We start from the raw sequence: 22,339 nt of genomic DNA on the forward strand, positions 1-22,339 counted from the left end.
CTCTTCAAATAGACCATTCCTCTGCAGATGATCAGTTAGCTGTTTTACAACTACCCTTTCAAGAATTTTTGAGAGAAAAGGAAGGTTGGAGATTGGCCTATAATTAGCTAAGATAGCTGGGTCAAGTGATGGCTTTTTAAGTAATGGTTTAATTACTGCCACCTTAAAAGCCTGTGGTACATAGCCAACTAACAAAGATAAGTTGATCATATTTAAGATTGAAGCATTAAATAATGGCAGGACTTCCTTAAGCAGCCTGGCAGGAATGGGGTCTAATAAACATGTTGATGGTTTGGATGAAGTAACTAATGAAAATAACTCAGACAGAACAATCGGAGAGAAAGAGTCTAACCAAATACCGGCATCACTGAAAGCAGCCAAAGATAACGATACATCTTTGGGATGGTTATGAGTAATTTTTTCTCTAATAGTCAAAATTTTGTTAGCAAAGAAAGTCATGAAGTCATTACTAGTTAAAGTTAATGGAATACTCAGCTCAATAGAGCTCTGACTCTTTGTCAGCCTGGCTACAGTGCTGAAAAGAAACCTGAGGTTGTTCTTATTTTCTTCAGTTAGTGATGAGTAGAAAGATGTCCTAGCTTTACGGAGGGCTTTTTTATAGAGCAACAAACTCTTTTTCCAGGCTAAGTGAAGATCTTCTAAATTAGTGAGACGCCATTTCCTCTCCAACTTACGGGTTATCTGCTTTAAGCTACGAGTTTGTGAGTTATACCACGGAGTCAGACACTTCTGATTTAAAGCTCTCTTTTTCAGAGGAGCTACAGCATCCAAAGTTGTCTTCAATGAGGATGTAAAACTATTGACGAGATGCTCTAACTCTCTTACAGAGTTTAGGTAGCTACTCTGCTCTGTGTTGGTATATGACAATAGAGAACATAAAGAAGGAATCATATCCTTAAACCTAGTTACAGCGCTTTCTGAAAGACTTCTAGTGTAATGAAACTTATTCCCCACTGCAGGGTAGTCCATCAGGGTAAATGTAAATGTTATTAAAAAATGATCAGACAGAAGGGAGTTTTCAGGGAATACTGTTAAGTCTTCTATTTCCATACCATAAGTCAAAACAAGATCTAAGATATGATTAAAGTGGTGGGTGGACTCATTTACTTTTTGAGCAAAGCCAATAGAGTCTAATAATAGATTAAATGCAGTGTTGAGGCTGTCATTCTCAGCATCTGTGTGGATGTTAAAATCGCCCACTATAAGTATCTTATCTGAGCTAAGCACTAAGTCAGACAGAAGGTCTGAAAATTCACAGAGAAACTCACAGTAACGACCAGGTGGACGATAGATAATAAATAAAACTGGTTTTTGGGACTTCCAATTTGGATGGAAAAGACTAAGAGACAAGCTTTCAAATGAATTAAAGCTCTGTCTAGGTTTTTGATTAATTAATAAGCTGGAATGGAAGATTGCTGCTAATCCTCCGCCCCGGCCCGTACTACGAGCATTCTGGCAGTTAGTGTGACTCGGGGGTGTTGACTCATTTAAACTAACATATTCATCCTGCTGTAACCAGGTTTCTGTTAGGCAGAATAAATCAATACGTTGATCAATTATTATATCATTTACCAACAGGGACTTAGAAGAGAGAGACCTAATGTTTAATAGACCACATTTAACTGTTTTAGTCTGTGGTGCAGTTGAAGGTGCTATATTATTTTTTCTTTTTGAATTTTTTATATTATATATAATATATAATTATATTATATATAATTTTTTATTATATATATTCTGTCTCTCACAGTTGAAGTGTACCTATGAAAAAAAAATATATATAATATATATATATATATATATATATATAAATCAGAAAATCACATTGTATGATTTTTAAATCACTGATTTGCATTTTATTGCATGAAATAAGTATTTGATCCAATAGAAAAACAGACCTTAATATTTGGTACAGAAACCTTTGCTTGCAGTTTCAGAGGTCAGACGTTTCCTGTAGTTCTCAACCAAGTTTGCACACTGCAGCAGGGATTTTGGTCCACTTCTCCATATAGATCTTCTCCAGATCTTTCAGGTTTCCAGTTTTAGCTCCTTTCAAAGATTTTCTATTGAGTTCAGGTCTGGAGACTGGCTAGGCCACTCCAGGACCTTGAAATTCTTCTTACAGAGCCCCTTAGTTGCCCTGGTTGTGTGTTTGGGGTCATTGTCATGGTAGAAGACCCAGCTACAACCCATCTTCATTGCTCTTACTGAGGGAAGGAGGTTGTTTGCCAAACTCTCACTATGCATGACCCCATCCATCCTCCCTTCAATATGGTGCATTCGTCCTGTCCCCTTCGCAGAGAAGCACTCACAAAAATGATGTTTCCACCCCCATGCTTCACGGTTGGGACGGAGTTGTTGGAGTTGTTCTCATCTTCCAAACACGGCGAGTGGAGTTTGAACCAAAAGCTCTATTTTGGTTTCATCTGATTACATGACTTTCTCCCATGCCTCCTCTGGATCATCCAGATGGTCACTGGCGAATTTCAAACGGGCCTGGACATGTCCTGGCTTCAGCAGGGGGACCTTGTGTGCCCTGCAGGATTTTAAATCATGACAGCGCCGTGTGTTATTAATGTAATCTTTGTGACTGTGGTCCCAGCTCTCTTCAGGTCATTGACCAGGTCCTCCTGTGTAGTTCTGGGATTCTCAGAATCACCCCCATGAGGTGAGATCTTGCATGGAGCCCCAGACCAAGGAAGATTGACAGTCATCTTGTGTTTCTTCCATTTTCTAATAATTCCGCCAACAGTTGTTTTCTCACCAAGCTGCTTGCCTGTTGTCCTGTAGTCCATCCCAGCCTTGTGCAGGTCTGCAATTTTGTCCCTGGTGTCTTTAGACAGCTCTGTGGTCTTGGCCATGGTGGATAGGTTGGAGTGTGATTGATTGAGTGTGTGAACAGGTGTCTTTTAAACAGGTAATGAGTTCAAACAGGTGCAATTAATACAGGTAAAGATTGCAGAATAGGAGGACTTCTTAAAGAAAAACTAACAGGTCTGTGAGAGACAGAATTCTTCCTGGTTGGTAGGTGATCATATACTTAGTTCATGCAATAAAATGCACATTAATTATTTAAAAATCATAAAATGTGGTTGTTTTTTTTTTTTTGTCTCTCACAGTTGAAGTGTACCTACAATACAAATTACAGACCTCTCCATTCTTTGTAGGTGGGAAAACCTGCAAAATCAACAGTGGATCAAATATGTCCACTCCTACTTTATGGATGCAAAACCACCCTTAAGTGACACTGTCATAATACATGTACAGTTATGCAATGTGGTTGTTTTGGTTTTCCTTCCTGGATAATCTGTTTACTCTGCCTTGGTTCAGGTTGTGGTCAAGGGTAGGCAGAGCTCTTTGAGTCTTTCGGCCCATTATTAGTTGAGCTGGGTTTACACCAGTACTGCTCCATCTACTAAATCTGCAACACATAAGTTTCAAAAGTTTCATAAGTTTCTTTTTGTTTTGAGATCCCATCTTGTGTTTCTTCCATTTTCTAATAATTCCGCCAACAGTTGTTGTTTTCTCACCAAGCTGCTTGCCTGTTGTCCTGTAGTCCATCCCAGCCTTGTGCAGGTCTACAGTTTTGTCCCTGGTGTCTTTAGACAGCTCTGTGGTCTTGGCCATGGTGGATAGGTTGGAGTGTGATTGACTGAGTGTGTGAACAGGTGTCTTTTATACAGGTAATGAGTGCAAACAGGTGCAATTAATACAGGTAAAAAGTGCAGAATAGGAGGACTTCTTAAAGAAAAACTAACAGGTCTGTGAGAGACAGAATTCTTCCTGGTTGGTAGGTGATCATATACTTAGTTCATGCAATAAAATGCACATTAATTACTTAAAAATCATAAAGTTTTTTTTATTGTTTTGTTTTGTTGTTGTTGTTTTGTTTTGTCTCTCACAGTTGAAGTGTACCTACAATGCAAATTACAGACCTCTCCATTCTTTGTAGGTGGGAAAACTTGCAAAATCAACAGTGGATCAAATATGTCCACTCCTGCTTTATGGCTGCAAAACCACCCTTAAGTGACACTGTCATAATACATGTACAGTTATGCAATGTGGTTGTTTTGGTTTTCCTTCCTGGATAATCTGTTTACTCTTCCACATTGGTTCAGGTTGTGGTCAAGGGTAGGCAGAGCTCTTTGAGTCTTCCGGCCCATTATTAGTTGAGCTGGGTTTACTGGGTTTACACCAGTACTGCTCCATCTACTAAATCTGCAACACATAAGTTTCAAAAGTTTCCTAAGTTTCTTTTTGTTTTGAGATCCCTTTTGCTGTTTGTACCACTCTTTCAGCATGCCCATTTCCCTGTGTATGGTGCAAGACGGAAGTTATGTGTTTGAAATAAAGCTCAGAGTGAAAATTTTAAAGTCTCTGCTCAAGAACTGTGGGCCATTGTCACCATTCACTTCATCTACTATTTCATAGCGGTCAAAGGTAGCTTTCAGCTTTGTGGCCACATAGGCACTAGTAGTCGTACACATATGTAGAATCTCTGTGAATGATGAATAACTGTCTGAGATGACTAGGTTTGTTGTGTTTACACAGGTCTATGCTCATTGAGTTCCCTGGCCTGTCAGTGTGGAAATCACAAGCTCTCTGGTCTGGGGTCTCTTACATTTCTGGCATGCCTGGCAAGCTAAGACCTTATGTTTGATGGGTTGATATTCCTGGAACCATCATCTGTCCCTGATGACCTTCCTGGATAAAGTCTAACACATCAGTCCTCAATATCTCGGGTATCAATATTCATTTGACCCTAATCATCAACACCTTGTGAACTGACAGACTGTTCCAAATGGGGGAAAACTCTCCAATAGTGGGTTTTATATTACTTATGTGTTCAGGCCACCCAAACTGTATGTACCTTAGGGCCCCTTCACACATAACACAAAATTGGGTGAAAGAAACAGAAACCAGCCGAAAATCCACAAACAAAAAACGAAATGGGGAACCGCAAAACATTCCACCAGCTGTCAGGAGGGACACACTGTTGGACAGCCGTGAATGATATGCAGCAACGGTTTTGTGCACACTCGTGCGCACACATGAACACATAGCGAGCACCTGGAATGTGTGGCACCATATTGCTCTCCCACAGCAACGGAGCAATTACTGGACATATGCTGGACATAAATCAACATATATATGGAAGCCCACAATAATGCGAGAGCACAGAATCAGAACATCACAAGATCAATGATTGTACTGTTTAAATGTAACAGTCATGTTACTGGTCATGAATCTGTTGTCACTGTATAAAAAACCCACACAGCAGTCTCTAATAATTAATTCCTGTTATGAAGGGTGGGCAATAAATACAGGTCATCCTCCTGCTCCACATGACTCATGGTCATGCACGTACACATGCTGATGGAGTGACATGAAGGACTGTCACTTGCTGAAGAACACTGCGTCATATGGCCCATATATGACTCACATGGTGGAGGTGACAGTCTGACTGCCAGCTGAGTGTTCACATGATCACACAGTTCTTTTCACATGGAGAGTGTGCCTGATGTTGTGCGCACTTTGCGCTTGCTGCAGGCCATTGGAAAAGCGTTTTTTTTTTTTTTATGTATTTCCACGTGAGGACAGCATCTCAAGCACGTGTCTCACGGTGGAAAGTTGTAAGGTCATGTGCGTCATCATCCAGCTGAGTTGAGAATACACAGCGGTCAGCTGTTCCAGCTGTGCACTGCACCGGACAGCAATTGCACTCTGGGACCCTCAGCCACAACTGACAATGTTGGATCATGGTGTGTGTGTGTGGGGGGGGGGGGGGGGGGGGGGATGACACACTCCACAAGCCATTTGTGTTGGGGGGGGAACACTGCATTCTTACATGCCATTTCTGTGTGTGTGTGTGTGTGTGGGAGGGGGGAGTTTGACACAGTCACACCCATGTGTGTTGTTTGATAACGGCACATTCGTGTGGCACTTAGACATTTTTCACAGACAGTGTGAATGTAGTCATCTGCACTCCACTATTGTGCCAGGAGAGTGACTAGCCCCACCTTTTCTAAGTGCCCAGCGAGTAGTGTTGGATGTTCATGTGTGGTACCTGTGGTACCAGGTGTGGCACCTCTTGCCCGGTGCATAGTCTGCTAAGAAGTTTAAAAAATATGAGTAGCGTTTGGCAGTGAACTGGCACATTATCAAGATCTTTTGTGTTCGTCAACAGAAGTCGGAGTTTGTGATCTGTAATCAGCTTGAACTTTTTCAGCTGTGTAGATATTCCCAAACCATTGACAGCCCCACACACATACCAGACACTCCTTCACTATCTGAGCATTCCTGGTTTCTGTCTTGCTCAGGTTTGGGAACAGTATTCCACAAGCTTCCGGCCTTTCCTGTGGAGCTGCATCAGCATGCCCCAATGGGTTTGACATCAGAAAATGCCAGTATGGATGAGGCTGTGAGGAGTATTTTGATCTGCTGGAATGCTAATTGTTGTGCTGGACTCCATGTCCATGCAGACTCTGACTTCAGCAGCTCATACGGGGCTGCCCCACTGTACCCAGGTTAGGGATATATTATATTTCCCCAAGTAATCTTTTATGATGAGAAATCGCTTTAGTCTGTGGATGTTTCTGGTTGGGGTGAGGTTGTTTATTACGGATACCTTGGCTGTGTCAGGTTGGATGCTATGTCAGTTTCATGGTCCAAAGTGTGCACTTTTCCATATTCAGCTTTAGCCCAGTGGTCTGTAGATGCTCCATGGCCCTCTGTAGCCACTGATTTTACTCTGCCATGATGAATGATACTGTCTATATGCACCATTGTTACTTGCAGGCATCCCAGTGTCTCTACCACCTTTCTCTGGAATACTACAGGGGTGCTGGAAATTACAAAAGAGAGGCATTTAAAACAATATCTGGCAAATGGCGCGACAAAGGCTGTTAGTTTCTGGCAGTTTTTGTGTCACAGTATTTGTCAGAACCCTGCTGTTGTTTCCATTGATAAGAACACTGTGGATCCTCTCAGCTGTGATCTCCTCCACCACTGGCAGAGCACACCCCTCCCTTTTGACTGCTTTCTTCATCCTCCTGAGGCCAATGCAGCCTCCTGAGGTCAGCACATATAAGACTGGCTTATTTTAGGCACACACCATGGGGACATGCCACTTTGTGGGCTGGGTTACTGTCAGAGTTGAGCCTGAAAAAGAGAACAACTCAAATAACACAGAGAATGATCACGCAGGAAAAACTGAGTTTCTTTCCAGATCAGGAAAGAGCAAACGGACATGACCCTCGTCACTAACCATCCCGTCAGCTCTGAAGGGTCCCGCCCACTTGCCTCCTGTATTTATTGAAACAAAGTTGCATACAGACATATGGAAGAGACAATATACAAAAAGTGGCGACACAGTGGCGACCCAAAGTCTGTTCTCACATCGATATGAAAACTGTTATGGCTTTACGCCTCCAGTCTCACGGTCTTCTCATAACATGAAGAAAACAGCGTCAACCCTGAGCTGGTGTGCAGGTCACACCGCTCTCTGTTCAAGGCTGGACTGTTAATTAAAATGTACATGTGGATCGGGAGGTCTGGGTGGCTTTGCTTGAGCTGCTGCCCCCGCGACCCGACTACGGATAAAGCGGAAGAAAATGGATGGATGGATCTGTGTTTAGTGAAAAACAAGGCTACTCCTCACACTTTCCATGTGAGCAAAAGTTCATCTTCCCATGTGAGCAGTTTAATGATTATTATAGCAGTTCAGTGATTAACTTAGAAAGTAATATTAAATGAGATCACACGTGTGTGTGTGTGTGTGTGTATATATATATATATATATATATATATGTATATATATATATATATATATATATATATACACACGTATATATATATATACGAGGTCTATTAGAAAAGTCTCCGACCTTTTTATTTTTTTCTAAAACCATATGGATTTGAATCACGTGTGATTGTGTCAGACAAGCTTGAACCCTCATGCACATGCGTGAGTTTTTCCACGCCTGTCGGTTGCGTCATTCACTTGTGAGCAGGCTTTGAGTGAGGAGTGGTCCACCCCCTCAGCGGATTTTCATTGTCAGGAAATGGCGGAATGATTTGGGCTTTTTTTTCCATCAGAATTTTTTCAGAAACTGTGAGAGACCTCCAGGTGGACACCATTCGGAAAATTAATATGGCTTTCAGGGACGATTTTATGGGAATTACACAGATTAAGGAGTGATCCAGACGGTTTAAAGACCGCCCACAACTGCTGAGAGCGCGGCGCGCTCCCAGCCCCCATCAACAGGCTGACACCCCGCTGGAACAACCAGATCATTTCCAACGTGAAGGCTTTGTTGATCCGGGAACTCGTCTGACTTTCACAAAAAGGCTGAAGATGTGGACATCAGCACTTTTTCGGTACATTCCACCGTTACAGGAGTTTTTTTCATGGAAAGAAAAGCGGAGGGACGCGCCACGGAGCCGTTCATTACGCGGGACAAAACCACCTCGGTGTTGGTCTCACAGGACGGCTTAAAGGTGGATTTCAGACGGCTGTTGGTTGCTTTTCAGTCGTGTGATTATCCGATTGTGATTGTGCATGAGCTGGACCTGCCCCAACATGTCCTGGAAGGCTTCATCACGGCGTTGCTGTGCGCCATGCAGCTCCACCGTGACGCGCGGTGGAGCCGCTCCTCTTTCCATGACAAAAACTCCTGTAACAGTGGAATGTGCCTTTCATTTCTAAACTGGACGCTGTCTTGATCCGGTATGTCGTCTGACTAGCACAGGAATTGTGAAAAGAGTGGACATCAGCATTTTTTCGGCACATTGAGACAGACGTGCGGAGGAATTCCGCGCGTCGCGGTGAAACAAAGACAGGATCAAAGACATAAACAAAGACATTAATAACTGATAAGTACCTTGAAAATTCCCTATCCATTACCTTATCTGTGATGCCCTTTGTCTCTGTCTTATCTAGGTCTTCTTTACCAGACTATCTGAGGGAAATTCATGCAATCTGTGCAGTGTGTATCACATAGAGTAGTGCATCATCTTGAAGCACTATTTTCACACGATGTGTTTTGAGGAGGCTGAAAGCTATACCATCACCATGGATTTCATTAATACTTTTTACCTGCCCCAATGAATGTGCAACTGGTCTGCGTAGTAGCAAAGGTGTACCTCCATTGGACCAGTCCTGAAACTGGACCACCAGCCGTCCTCAATTCCATACAATTCCATACAAGGGTATTGCATCACTGCAATGTTGAAATAACAACAGCAGACAAAATTTCATGTTCATGTTTATTATGTCACAATGACATAATAAGTTTGTATAGAATTGAGAATGGGTGGTGGTCCAATTTCAAGACCTATCCAATATAGGTTTTTCACACTCCAATTCAACATGCAAATCCACCTTGGATTTCCTGTGGCGACCCCGAGTGCAAACAAGGGGGCAGCTGAAGGGACTTACTTGCTTACACTCTCCTAACTACAAAAAAAAAAAATCTAGGAATGCTTTTTCGGCTAGTATTCTACTGTGTTCACTGTGGACTGGCCTACACAGTTTCAGTGATCACCTGGATTCCTCAATGTTGCTTTGAGGCCCGGTCACATGGCACTTAATGTAGGGCAACAGAGCCCAGAAGAAACAAGAAATCTGGACTTTCGTTGACTTTTGTTGGCATTGTTTAACCTTCGTGCAGCTTTGTTCCTGCAGCTGGCGCTTCGTCAGGATTTTTAAACTGTTGAAAAATTTGAATGAATGCCTCCGAAAACCTCAAGTTGTCCATATTTCATTTTGCTGTAGTTCTTGGCGGCTTCTTATTGTTTACATAGTTTTAGTAACGTTAGCATTCAGTTTGACTTCATTCGACCAGCTGAATGTTTTCAAACTGTACAGAAGTGGTTTGTGAGCGCTGTTGTGGAGAGAGATGCAGGTCCTCCACGATGGTGCTGGTGTGTGTGGTGTGGGGCTTCTGCCGCTGCGTGTGATGTGGCAAGCACTGCATGTGGCGGTGCTAGCTGGCCAGGAAGAATTTCTTGGCCTCCTGCACCAGCGCATGACAGTCCATGATTGTGGAGTTGTTCCAGCGCTGTATGCACCAGAGGAGAGAGTGGCTGCACAAAAAGTCTGGCCAGAGCTGCAGCATTCTGTTCATGAACTCTGAAGGGCTTGCTGTTCTCCAGCCCGTGCAGAGAGAAGAGCCTTCTGGCTCTTTCAGTCTGACAGTTCAAAAGTTTGGAAGTGAGGAAGTGATCCTTGATTGCTGGGTATTTGTTTGTAGATAGACAGCACTATCTCTCTCTCTCCCTCCTCTCCCTCTGTCTCGCTCTCAATGCTGAAACAAGAGACGGACAGTTTTAAGTTAGCTTGTGAGTTTAAATGCCAATATTTTCTACTTTTTTTTTGGGGGGGGGGGGGGGGGGGGGGGACACAGAAGGACTCTGAACTTTGCGATCTGATGTTCCCAGCCCTGACAAGGAAGCAGTGTGTCCCACTGTACACCTGCAAACCTGAATGCAAAAAACAAAAAACAAAAACACGAAGGCAGGAGTGCAGCAAGGGCTACACACAACAGAACGCATACATTAAAAGCAAACATACGCAGCTGCAAGCAAATCTACGAAAGCAACGACATGTGAAAAATGCTGAGTATGCGCACATTTCGGTGCAGACAGCGATTAGAATTATGGTATTTGAGAGATTTGAGAAATATTTGGTGTGTTTGCAGTTTGTACAGAGTATTTAGTGTGTGTGGTTACTGTGATAGTGGATTTTTTTTTTTTTTTTTTTTGTAAAAATGAGGCGTCTTATGAATGATGAGCAAGTGCTTTAGTTTTTTGTCTTTTTAGCTGGAGCAAGACGAAGCGCAGAGCGTGTCATCAGAGTCTGAACCAGACAGTGAGAATTCTGATGATGAAAGAGATGATCCCTCTTTTGTTCTGGACAAGGAACCAGAGCAGATGGATCCACCGAGGTGCACACAGATCTCCACAGTAGGTCGGATCATGAACTTCTGTTTGCAGCTTCTCCAGGAGTCAGGCACTACAGAGCCCTGTCCCAGCGCTGAGTCTTGGAATGCAGAGATGCAGACACACACTGCTCCAGCAGTGCCTCCAGTAATCTGCCTGGTCTGAATATTGAATTCAGCTGTCCATTGTTCATTTCCTGATTCTGTGCCGACAACTGAGCCTAAAACGTGAGCTGTATTCCCTACTGACTTCCTTCACAAGTTAGGTTGGACACATTCTTTTCCAGTAGTCTGTTTTCTTGCACCTGATGTATGTGGACTTGATTACGAGGCAATTTCTATGTTTCTTGTTCATTGTTTCCCACATCTGCTGCATGTTTTACTGTGATCATTATGTCTGTATTGTCAGCTCTTTGGGTTGGAAGTCAGTTTGAAGTAGATGAAGGTCCTCCATCAGCACTGCACCCCAGGAGGAGTACCACCCTCCCCAAGTCACCATTGGTGAGACTGAACTACAGCCAGTCCAGCAGTTCACCTACCTGGGGTGCATCATGTCATCAGATGCCAAGATCAACAGAGAAATTGACTGGCAAAGGCGATTAATGCATTTGGCAAATTGTACAAATGCATGTGGAACCAGACACATGCATTTGTGTCTGGTTCATTCATTATGAACAATATGTGAGATGTGCTACACGAAATAACAGCATATTAGACAAATGCTACAGAAATGTTAAAAATGCCTATACTGCCACTTTGAGGCCCCCTGTAGCCAACTCGGACCATAGCACTGTTCACTTATTATCTTCATACAGGACTGTATTAAAGAGCTCTAAGCCAAAGACAAAACGGGTAACATTATGGTCTAATGACAGTATTGAGACTCTAAAAGGTTGTTTTCTCAGTACAGACTGGAACATATTTCACAGCCAGGACCTTGACTCTGCTACAGAGGCAATTACAGACTATATTCATTTCTGTATTGAAAGTGTTGTCATAAAAAAGGATGTTGTTATATATCCAAATAACAAACCCTTCACTACTAAGCAAATCAAAGACTGTATTAACAGAAAGAAAATTGCTTTTAAAACTCATGATAAGGCTGCACTGATATCAGCACAAAAAGAACTTAATCAGCAATTGCGTGTAGCAAGGAGAAAACAGAAAGAGCTTTTAGAACTTAATTTTAATATTTCAGACACCAAGAGAGTCTGGGATTCTATGAAGGCTATCACAAACATGAACCCTTATAAAAAGCATTTTATATCACTTGATGACTCCAAAATGGCCAATGAGTTAAATGATTTTTATTTGTGATTTGAGACACATGATTTCTCTGAAAAGTGTAACAAGGAGCTGGACTCCCTACCCCCCTCTGATAATGCGTCACATAGACTGTGGATTGATCCACAACAGGTCAAAGCATTGGATGTCAACCCGTCACTTATACGGTGGTTTCACTCTTTTTTGACAAACAGAACACAGCAGGTTAAGGTAAATTCTAGCCTGTCCCAAATCAAAGACATCAGTACTGGAGCACCACAGGGATGTGTGAGCTCACCTGTCCTTTTTACTTTATATACTAATGAGTGTTCAGCCAAGCACCCTGGGAACTATATTTTTAAATATTCAGACGACTCAGCACTTCTGTGCTTACTTCAACAGAATGATGATTTGAATATCTATCATTCAGAGGTGAGGCAGTTTGTTGAGTGGTGTGATTCCAGTTACCTTACTTTAAATGTTAAAAAGACAGAGGAAGTCATTTTTGACCCAAAGTTAGTTGGCAATCACAACCCTGTAATTATACACCAGCAACCAATCACACAGGTGCAATCGTACAAATATCTTGGTGTCTGTATAGACAGCTCCCTTACATGGAACACTCATGTTGACTGGTTATGTTCCCGCTTGAATCAACGACTCTATTTTCTACGGCGTTTGCGTTTTCATGGAGTCGACCAAAAAATTATGTTACTGTTTTATCAGGCAGTTCTTGAAAGCATTCTAAGATATGGCATAACCACTTGGTTTGGGAACCTTCCTGTGTCCCTAAGATCAAAATTAAACTACCTTGTTCTCACAGCAATGAAAATCATTGGTTTGAAACAGTATAACAATCCTCAGTCAATTTTTGATCAGTGCGTGATGAAGCAAGCGGACAGAATTCTTTCTGACTCCTCCCATGTTCTGCACACGCAATACGAGTTGCTACCATCGGGCCGGCGTTTCAGAGTCCCCCATTGCAGACTGAATAGATATAGGAACTCTTTTGTTCCTATATCAATCATAGCCCTTAACAAATATCATAATAAGAAGTCCAAGACAAATTTCCCCATGGGGACATTAAAAGTATATATCTATATCTATCTATCTATCTACACCTTAAAAAGGGCACCAAGATCATTGTGTACTGAGTCATTGCCCTTACCACCTTTCTGTACAGCTCTGAGTCATGGATTACCTACTGTTACCACCTATAACTCCTCGAGCTCTTCCACTAGCGCTGCCCCTGCACCATCCTCACTATCAAATAGTGACTTCCTCACCAACGTTGAAGTCCCTAAACAGATGGAGGTCACCAGCATAGAGGCCATACTGCTGAAGTCACAGTTACATTGGACAGGCCATGTCTACAGGACGGAGGACCATCGCCTTCCCAAGATCGTTCGAGCTGCCCATTAGTCATCGCAACAGGGGGAGCATCAAAGAAGGACTGCTTGAAGAAATCCCTCTGTGCTTGTCACATCGACCATCACCAACGGTCCACCCTTGTTGTGAGCCGCGATGACTGGCCCATGCTGTCTCTGCCTTTGAAAACTCCCACACAGGGCAGGTGCTAACCATTTGGGTGCCCTACGCACAAATGCTTTGTGGTGTTCCCCCTGAAATAAACAATAATTCAGAATTTGTCAGTGCGGTTCTCTTTAGTTCCAAAACAACTTCTCAGTACACGATATTAAATTCATATCAAGTTATTATTTTAATAATAATTTCTTAATGTTTTGAAAACAGCTGCAAATAAATAATTTTGCATTAAAAATGGCACCAAACATGACAAGAAATAAATTTAAAATAGAGAAATACTGCCACCATTATTAAAAAAATGATTTGTGCAACCACAGTAGACTGATCTTTGCACTGAACATACATAACATAAAGTATTCAAGAATTTAGCCTTGTAAACATACATGTAAGTGATAATGTGCAAATTTCTTCAAGTAAGTAATATACATGTACGAGGTCTGTCTATATATATATATATATATATATATATGTGTGTGTGTGTGTGTGTGTGTGTGTGTGTGTGTGTGTGTGTGTGTGTGTGTGTGTGTATGAGGGCTGTCAATAAAGTATAGGTCCTTTTTATTTTTTTCAAAAACTATATGGATTTCATTCATATGTTTTTACGTCAGACATGCTTGAACCCTCGTGCGCATGCGTGAGTTTTTCCACGCCTGTCGGTGACATCATTCGCCTGTGAGCATGCCTTGGGAAGGAGTGGTCCCGCCCCCTCGTCGGATTTTCATTGTCTGGAAATGGCGGAATGAAAAGGACTTTTTTTTCCATCAGAATTTTTTCAGAAGCTGTTAGAGACTGGCACCTGGAAGCCATTCGAAAAATTTATCTGGCTTTCGGTGAAAATTTGACAGGCTTCACAGAGAATAAGGTCTGTTACTACAGCTTTAAGGACCCCTTTAAGGACACTCGGTGCGCCGTGCTCCGAACTGCGACGACGCGGCACAAGCCACCGGACCATTTCTAAACGGATGGCTCTGTGGATACGAGACCGTCGTGTGCTCTTTCTCTGGTTATCACAAGAGCTGGACATCAGCCATTTTCCGGCAGATTTCACTTTTAACAAGAGATTTTGTCATGGAAAGCCGCACGGAGGCTTCACGTGTCACGACCGATTCGCTTTGGAAGTGAGACAAAGGAACACCTCCGTTTCGGCATGTCAAAGGACAAGTTTGGACATGTCTATCTCGGCTTTCAATGGTTACCAGTCCAGTAAGTATCAGTGAAATTGTGGAGAGCTGGACATGTCCAAACTTGTCCTCTGACACGCCGAAACGGAGGTGTTCCGTTGTCTCGCTTCCAAAGCGAATCGGTCTTTACGCGCGAAGCCTCCGCGCGGCTTTCCATGACAAAATCTCTTGTTAAAAGTGAAATCTGCCGGAAAATGGCTGATGTCCAGCTCTTGCGATAACCAGAGAAAGAGCACACGACGGTCTCGTATCCACAGAGCCATCCGTTTAGAAATGGTCGGGTGGCTTGTGCCGCGTCGTTGCAGCTCGGAGCGCGGCGCACCGCGTGTCCTTAAAGGGGTCCTTAAAGCTGTACTAACAGACCTTATTCTCTGTGAAGCCCGTCAAATATGAATGGTTTCCAGGTGCCAGTCTCTAACAGCTTCTGAAAAAATTCTGATGGAAAAAAAGTCCTTTTCATTCCGCCATTTCCAGACAATGAAAATCCGACGAGGGGGCGGGACCACTCCTTCCCAAGGAGTGCTCACAGGCGAATGACGTCACCGACAGGCGTGGAAAAACTCACGCATGCGCACGAGGGTTCAAGCTTGTCTGATGTAAAAACATATGAATTAAATCCATATAGTTTTTTAAAAAATAAAAAGGGCCGTTACTTTATTGACAGACCTCGTATATTACTTTTATTATTATTATTATTATATATCTCAACCTCTCAATCTTAACCTTGGACATCTGTCCAGAACATGGTGGAGAGTTCAGCAGGCGCAGTGTTGGCGGGGGAGCGAAGTGGAGAAGTCAGCGTTTTTAAGTGCTGTGCATCCACAACAGGGAGAGGAACAGGTGAAATCACGCCAACGCTGAAGAGACGATACCTGACCGCGTGGACAGATGCGTAATCTTGTGCATAATCCAGTGCATAAAGTCTCCAAAATTAATTCTTATGAGGAAAAGAACAGGGTTGCGGGTCTGTCCTCGTGCAGATGGGAGCTGGAGTCAGATTTAGTCCCCGCAGGGCAGAGTCAGGGCGGTGCTGTTGGAGGTGAGCTCACTGATGGAGGAAACTGCGAGCTGGAGAAGAGAGCTCTTGAGGCACAACACAAGGCAGTGTGCTAGCATGTGTCATGGCCGCACATCCACGCTGACTTCGGCGGGCGATACGGATTAACAGTGTCTGACAGCCGCACTTTGCACCTGATTTTCTGGACTTCCCCGCAATCCTCCACCGCTGGTTACCGCCTGGCTGCTGCAGTTCTCCGTGGGCCCTCCAAACACAGCCCGATGACATCACCTCCAAAATGTTTGAAGGGGGGAAAAATGCAATCCGATTTTATTTATTTTTTAAAACATTGAAAGTTTAAGCAGTTTCCCTTAACACGGGGGAAAACACAAAACTCTCTTCGGTTTGTGCAAAGGGAGAGAGAGAGAGAGTGAGTGAGTGAGAGACAGAGAGAGAGAGAGACAGAGAGAGACAGAGAGAGAGAGAGGGAAAGAAGTCCAAGGTAGAAGAGGTGCAAAGATCGCCACTTTGTGAAGAATAAAAGTTAAATAGGTGCACTGGAAAACATGTTTACCCCAACATCACACTGACAGATTGAGGCTAGATACCAAAAAAAAAAAAAAAAAACAAAGCCCAGAAAAAAAAAAACCCTCTCTGTTTCATTCATAAGCGGGGCCGGAGACAGGCGTGCATTTTTAGCACTTTTAAATCAAATCAAATCAATTTTATTTATATAGCGCCAAATCACAACAAACAGTTGCCCCAAGGCGCTTTATATTGTAAGGCAAAAGCCATACAATAATTACAGAAAAACCCCAACGGTCAAAACGACCCCCTGTGAGCAACGCACTTGGCGACAGTGGGAAGGAAAAACTCCCTTTTAACAGGAAGAAACCTCCAGCAGAACCAGGCTGAGGGAGGGGCAGTCTTCTGCTGGGAATGGTTGGGGCTGAGGGGAGAGAATCAGGAAAAAGACATGCTGTGGAAGAGAGCAGAGATTAATCACCAATGATTAAATGCAGAGTGGTGCATACAGAGCAAAAAGAGAAAGAAACACTCCCCAGCAGTCTACGTCTATAGCAGCATAACTAAGGGATAGTTCAGGGTCACCTGATCCAGCCCTAACTATAAGCTTTAGCAAAAAAGAAAGTTTTAAGCCTAATCTTAAAAGTAGAGAGGGTGTCTGTCTCCCTGATCCGAATTGGGAGCTGGTTCCACAGGAGAGGAGCCTGAAAGCTGAAGGCTCTGCCTCCCATTCTACTCTTACAAACCCTAGGAACTACAAGTAAGCCTGCAGTCTGAGAGCGAAGCGCTCTATTGGGGTGATATGGTACTAAGAGGTCCCTAAGATAAGATGGGACCTGATTATTCAAAACCTTATAAGTAAGAAGAAGAATTTTAAATTCTATTCTAGAATTAACAAGAAGCCAATGAAGAGAGGCCAATATGGGTGAAATATGCTCTCTCCTTCTAGTCCCCGTCAGTACTCTAGCTGCAGCATTTTGAATTAACTGAAGGCTTTTCAGGGAACTTTTAGGACAACCTGATAATAATGAACTACAATAGTCCAGCCTACAGGAAATAAATGCATGAATTAGTTTTTCAGCGTCACTCTGAGACAAGACCTTTCTAATTTTAGAGATATTGTGCAAATGCAAAAAAGCAGTCCTACATATTTGCTTAATAAGTGCATTGAAGGACATATCCTGATCAAAAATTACTCCAAGATTTCTCACAGTATTACTAGAGGTCAGGGTAATGCCATCCAGAGTAAGGATCTGGTTAGACACCATGTTTCTAAGATTTGTGGGGCCAAGTACAATAACTTCAGTTTATCTGAATTTAAAAGCAGAAATTAGAGGTCATCCATGTCTTTATGTCTGTAAGACAATCCTGCAGTTTAAGTAATTGGTGTGTGTCCTCTGGCTTCATGGATAGATAAAGCTGGGTATCATCTGCGTAACAATGAGAATTTAAGCAATGCTGTCTAATAATACTGCCTAAGGGAAGCATGTATAAAGTGAATAAAATTGGTCATAGCACAGAACCTTTTCATGCACTGATTTTTTTTTTTTTTTTTTTGGTGCCCCCTTGGGACTTGGTGCCCTACGCACAGTGCGTGATGAGCATGCGTGGAACAGCAGCACTGCTCCCACAGAGCCACTCTTTAGTTCCAAAGATGCAGGAGGAAGAATGGAGACGCTGTGACACTGAATCCTGACCTGACCTTCATTTACAGCCGCTGCAACCAGACCTGTTTGTCCCGAATCAGCCTCATCAGCCACAAGCACACCTGCAGTTGACATGGACCACCACTTCCATAATCTTTGAACTGTTCTTCCAGGTTATGGGAGCATTGAATAAACTAATCAATGAGGACCGCTACCTTCATAATCTTTGTCACTTTTTATGTTATTTTCAATGCGTTGTGTGGTTTTGGTGGCCTTGTGCTCATTTCTCTGTCTTTCCTTGCAATCTAACTTGGGCTTTTATTTCCTCTTGCTGATGGCTTTCCTTAGCCATCATTTCCAGAGTGAATTTTTGGGTGCACTGCAGTTTTCACAACAGGTCTTTGTCTCGGATGACCACAACAGTCCACTCCCTAATATGTTCTTCACAATGAGCTTCAAAATTGCCATGCTGCAAAAATTTATCAAGGACATGAATAAATGCTTGCACTTTCTCCCCTTTACGCTAAAAACATGCTCTCTCGAATTACATTACTTTTCAACATGAAATAGGTGTCAGGCTTCTCTGTTGCCACTGCAAAGTCACTGTCATTATCTTCTCTGAAGATGAAGGAACCAAAATCAGCCTCCTAACCTAATGAATAAATCAGAGCGCCCACCCGCACCGCACCATCTTCCTTATCCAGCTCCGCTGCTATTCAGCAGCACATGAAGTGTTTCTTATCAGCCTGTTCAGCCACTTTATTGCAGCAAAAATTGTCCAGTGGGTTAAACTTTGTCATCTCCAACCCATAGTCACTTCTGACACCATGCAGTAAATCTTGTTACTTTACTGTGAATTCCATCTGGTTGAACTGGGATAATGCAGATTAAATGGCTTGCCCAACAACCTAGCTTGATTGGGAATACAATATGTAAACAGAGTTCATTGACGGGGACTAGCAGGAGAGAGCATATTTCACCCGTGTTGGCCTCCCTTCATTGGCTTCCTGTTAATGCTAGAATAGAATTTAAAATTCTTCTTCTTACTTATAAGGTTTTGAATAATCAGGTCCCATCTTATCTTAGGGACCTCGTAGTACCATATTACCCCATTAGAGCGCTTCGCTCTCAGACTGCGGGCTTACTTGTAGTTCCTAGGGTTTGTAAGAGTAGAATGGGAGGCAGAGCCTTCAGCTTTCAGGCTCCTCTCCTGTGGAACCAGCTCCCAATTCAGATCAGGGAGACAGATACCCTCTCTACTTTTAAGATTAGGCTTAAAACTTTCCTTTTCGCTAAGGCTTATAGTTAGGGCTGGATCGGGTGACCCTGGACCATCCCTTGGTTATGTTGCTTTAGACGTAGACTGTGGGGGGTTCCCATGATGCACTGTTTCTTTCTCTTTTTGCTCCGTATGCATCACTCTGCATTTAATCATTAGTGATCGATCTCTTTTTCCTGGTTCTTTCCCTCAGCCCCAACCAGTCTCAGCAGAAGACTGCCCCTCCCTGAGCCTGGTTCTGCTGGAGGTTTCTTCCTGTTAAAAGGGAGTTTTTCCTTCCCACTGTGGCCAAGTGCTTGCTCATAGGGGGTCGTTTTGACCGTTGGGGTTTTTCATGATTGTTGTATGGCCTTGCCTTGCAATGTGGAGTGCCTTGGGGCAACTGTTTGTTGTGATTTGGCACTATATAAGAAACAAGTTGATTGATTGATTGATTTTCATATATTATTTCTTTATTTGCAGATGGAAGTTGCATAACAGCTCAATTCCTCATATTCAGTTACCTTCTCATATGTATGGTAGTTTCATTTGTTTATATATTGACTCTGAGAGTAGTAACTGCAGTATTTATTTGTTTCTCCTCCAGTACGGTTTGAAAAAGCGCGAGGAAGCGGAGGCGGAGGCAGCAGCCGCTGTCGAGGAGCCTGCAGCGGGCAGCTTGACTCGACCCAAGAAGGCCGTGCCAGCCGGCTGTGGGGATGAGGAGGAGGAGGAAAGCATCATGGACACGGTGATGAAGTACCTGCCAGGTCCACTTCAAGATATGCTGAAGAAGTAGGCTAGCAGGGAAGCTAGCTAACGGTACCTAGCTTAGTTCATAGGTTACATTCACAAGGTTTTCTTAAATGACAGTTGGTTTCCGTCCACAAGAAAAGTAGAATCAATCTATTGTGCAATGAAACTAAATCAGGTTTTAATGTTTTGGGATTCAGACAAACCAAACATCACTTTTATGTGACACAGGTGGGAAAACATGAGCCATTGTGGACTTTAGCCATTAGACTAAGCTAGGCCGATGCTACGGCCAGCTGAACGTTAGCTTGACTGGCGTTAATGTTAGCCATGTTACACTGATGAAGCTAACGGCAAACAGAGGGACTGAACTCACTAAGATAGATGTTTATCATTCTAAACTGAGAAGTTTTAAATGACTTTATTCTCTTCTTTTTTTATTTTTTGTCTCCTCTGCGATAGCTGCAGAGTCCTCTTGCAGCACTTAAACATAATCTTTGTCCACCATGCTCAATCTTATTTTATTTGTACATAAATGCATATAAGCCTCACGGTGGACGAGCAAATATTATATAATATCAATGAAACAAATATACTGTGTGTCTGTCTCTAAATTAAAAATATGATCACTTGATAAGCCATATTTTAAAAAGGAAATTTAAAGACAACTGTCGCGCGTCTGTTACTAAAGCTACCATTGTTTTGTCGACCCACCATGTCAGAAATATTTGTGAAACTCTTTTGCACAGTATTAAACATTAATTGTCACACCCTCGACTCTGTCCCGGTGGCCAGCATCATGGTGTAAGTTAGCATTCATAGTGTAGTGTTTAAAAATGTTTCTATTCCCCTGTTCAGTGTGTCAGACCTCTTGCATGCCATTTGTCTGGACAAAATTGTTATGTGACGTTGTACAACCCCCACCCCCTTTATCACCTTATTTATCATGCAAAAAATATTAAGGCAATAACTCCTATTTTCTAGTGTGGTTTCACTACTATGTGGATTTCACAGTTGATATCAGTACAACAAATATGTAGGCATTCAGGAAATTTTGTTTACAGGTTTGCACTTTCTTGGGTTTTGTTTCTTTATGTTTGGGAAGAATGACCTTGTAGCAGTTTATGCAACAGCTTTCAGCTTTCAGCCATAAAACACTAATTTACAGTATATATACACACTTACTATCAGGATCTAGTACTGGGAAGAATCAACTCGATTCATCCTTATGACTTCAACATATTCATGATTTCTAAGGTATAACGAGCAGTATGAACTGAAAGTATTTGACATTTGAAGATGTGTAACAAAGAGCTTACCTTCTCTGGACACATACTGAAGTGAATACTGCTCTATGGTGACAAAGGAAAAGCTGATTTGTTGGAAAACACAACATGAAATAACGTTTTATTCACTTCTGCACATTGTTGGTTAAGATGTGAGAATGAGTCGCTGTCAGTGACATGGAATGTCATGAGCAATAAAGGATTATTGTTGTGTATGTTTCTGCCTGAGATTCAATAAAATTTAAAGCCTTGTTCAAATATATTAATAATGTGTTAATCTTCTTTTCTCTGAAAGCTATAGAGTAAAAAGCAAGTCAAAAAACAAGTGGGAAAAAAGGTTGAAATATGAAAACATGCAAATTTTCCTTTTGCTAAACAAGAAGCCTTCCTTATGCCCACTGGAACATCCATCCATCTATTTTCTACACCCGCTTATTTTAATTAAGGGTCACAGGGGTACTGGAGCCTATCCCAGCATTCATAAGCCGTGAGGCGGCATACACAAGTGTGCATGAGGCGAGATGCCAGTCACAGGGAGAACATGCAAACTCCACACAGAAAGGCCTCAGGTGGGAAGCGATCCCACAACCTTCTTGTTGTGAAGTAACAGTGCTAAAAACTAAGCCACCGTGCTGCCCAAAACACAAAGAACTTACATCTAACCTTCAGCACATGCAGCATTCATAGTGCAACAACATAGTAAGTCCGATTATAGGCCTTGATGTCCTTCAAGCAGGTACAGAATCTGCTAATGTGAAGCTGACAAGAGTCTAGAACTCCCCCTGGAGGGAGGCCAAGTTACTTCCCCAGCCACCCATTTGAGTGGACCAAGACATTCTTTGGTGTCTGCATCACTGAGGACCTTTTCTGGACATACACCTGGCTAAGAGAACTGAGCAGAGGTTGGACTTCCTCCAGAGGCTGAAG

The 22,339-nt window shown here is 42.6% G+C and overlaps 1 protein-coding gene across 1 annotated transcript in view; it reads left to right on the forward strand.

Annotated features, from left to right (window-relative positions):
* The window catches only part of cplx2l (complexin 2, like), a 98,955-nt gene extending 77,277 nt beyond the window's left edge, over positions 1-21,678 (forward strand). The window contains exon 4 of the mRNA XM_034187485.1: positions 19,981-21,678. Within this exon, the coding sequence (XP_034043376.1) occupies positions 19,981-20,172 (192 nt within the window). The 3' untranslated portion in view covers positions 20,173-21,678. The remainder of the gene's footprint in view (positions 1-19,980) is intronic.
* The last annotated feature ends 661 nt before the right edge of the window (positions 21,679-22,339 follow it).

The sequence above is a fragment of the Thalassophryne amazonica genome, chromosome 15 (genome assembly GCF_902500255.1).
Source record: "Thalassophryne amazonica chromosome 15, fThaAma1.1, whole genome shotgun sequence".
Lineage (NCBI taxonomy): Eukaryota > Metazoa > Chordata > Actinopteri > Batrachoidiformes > Batrachoididae > Thalassophryne > Thalassophryne amazonica.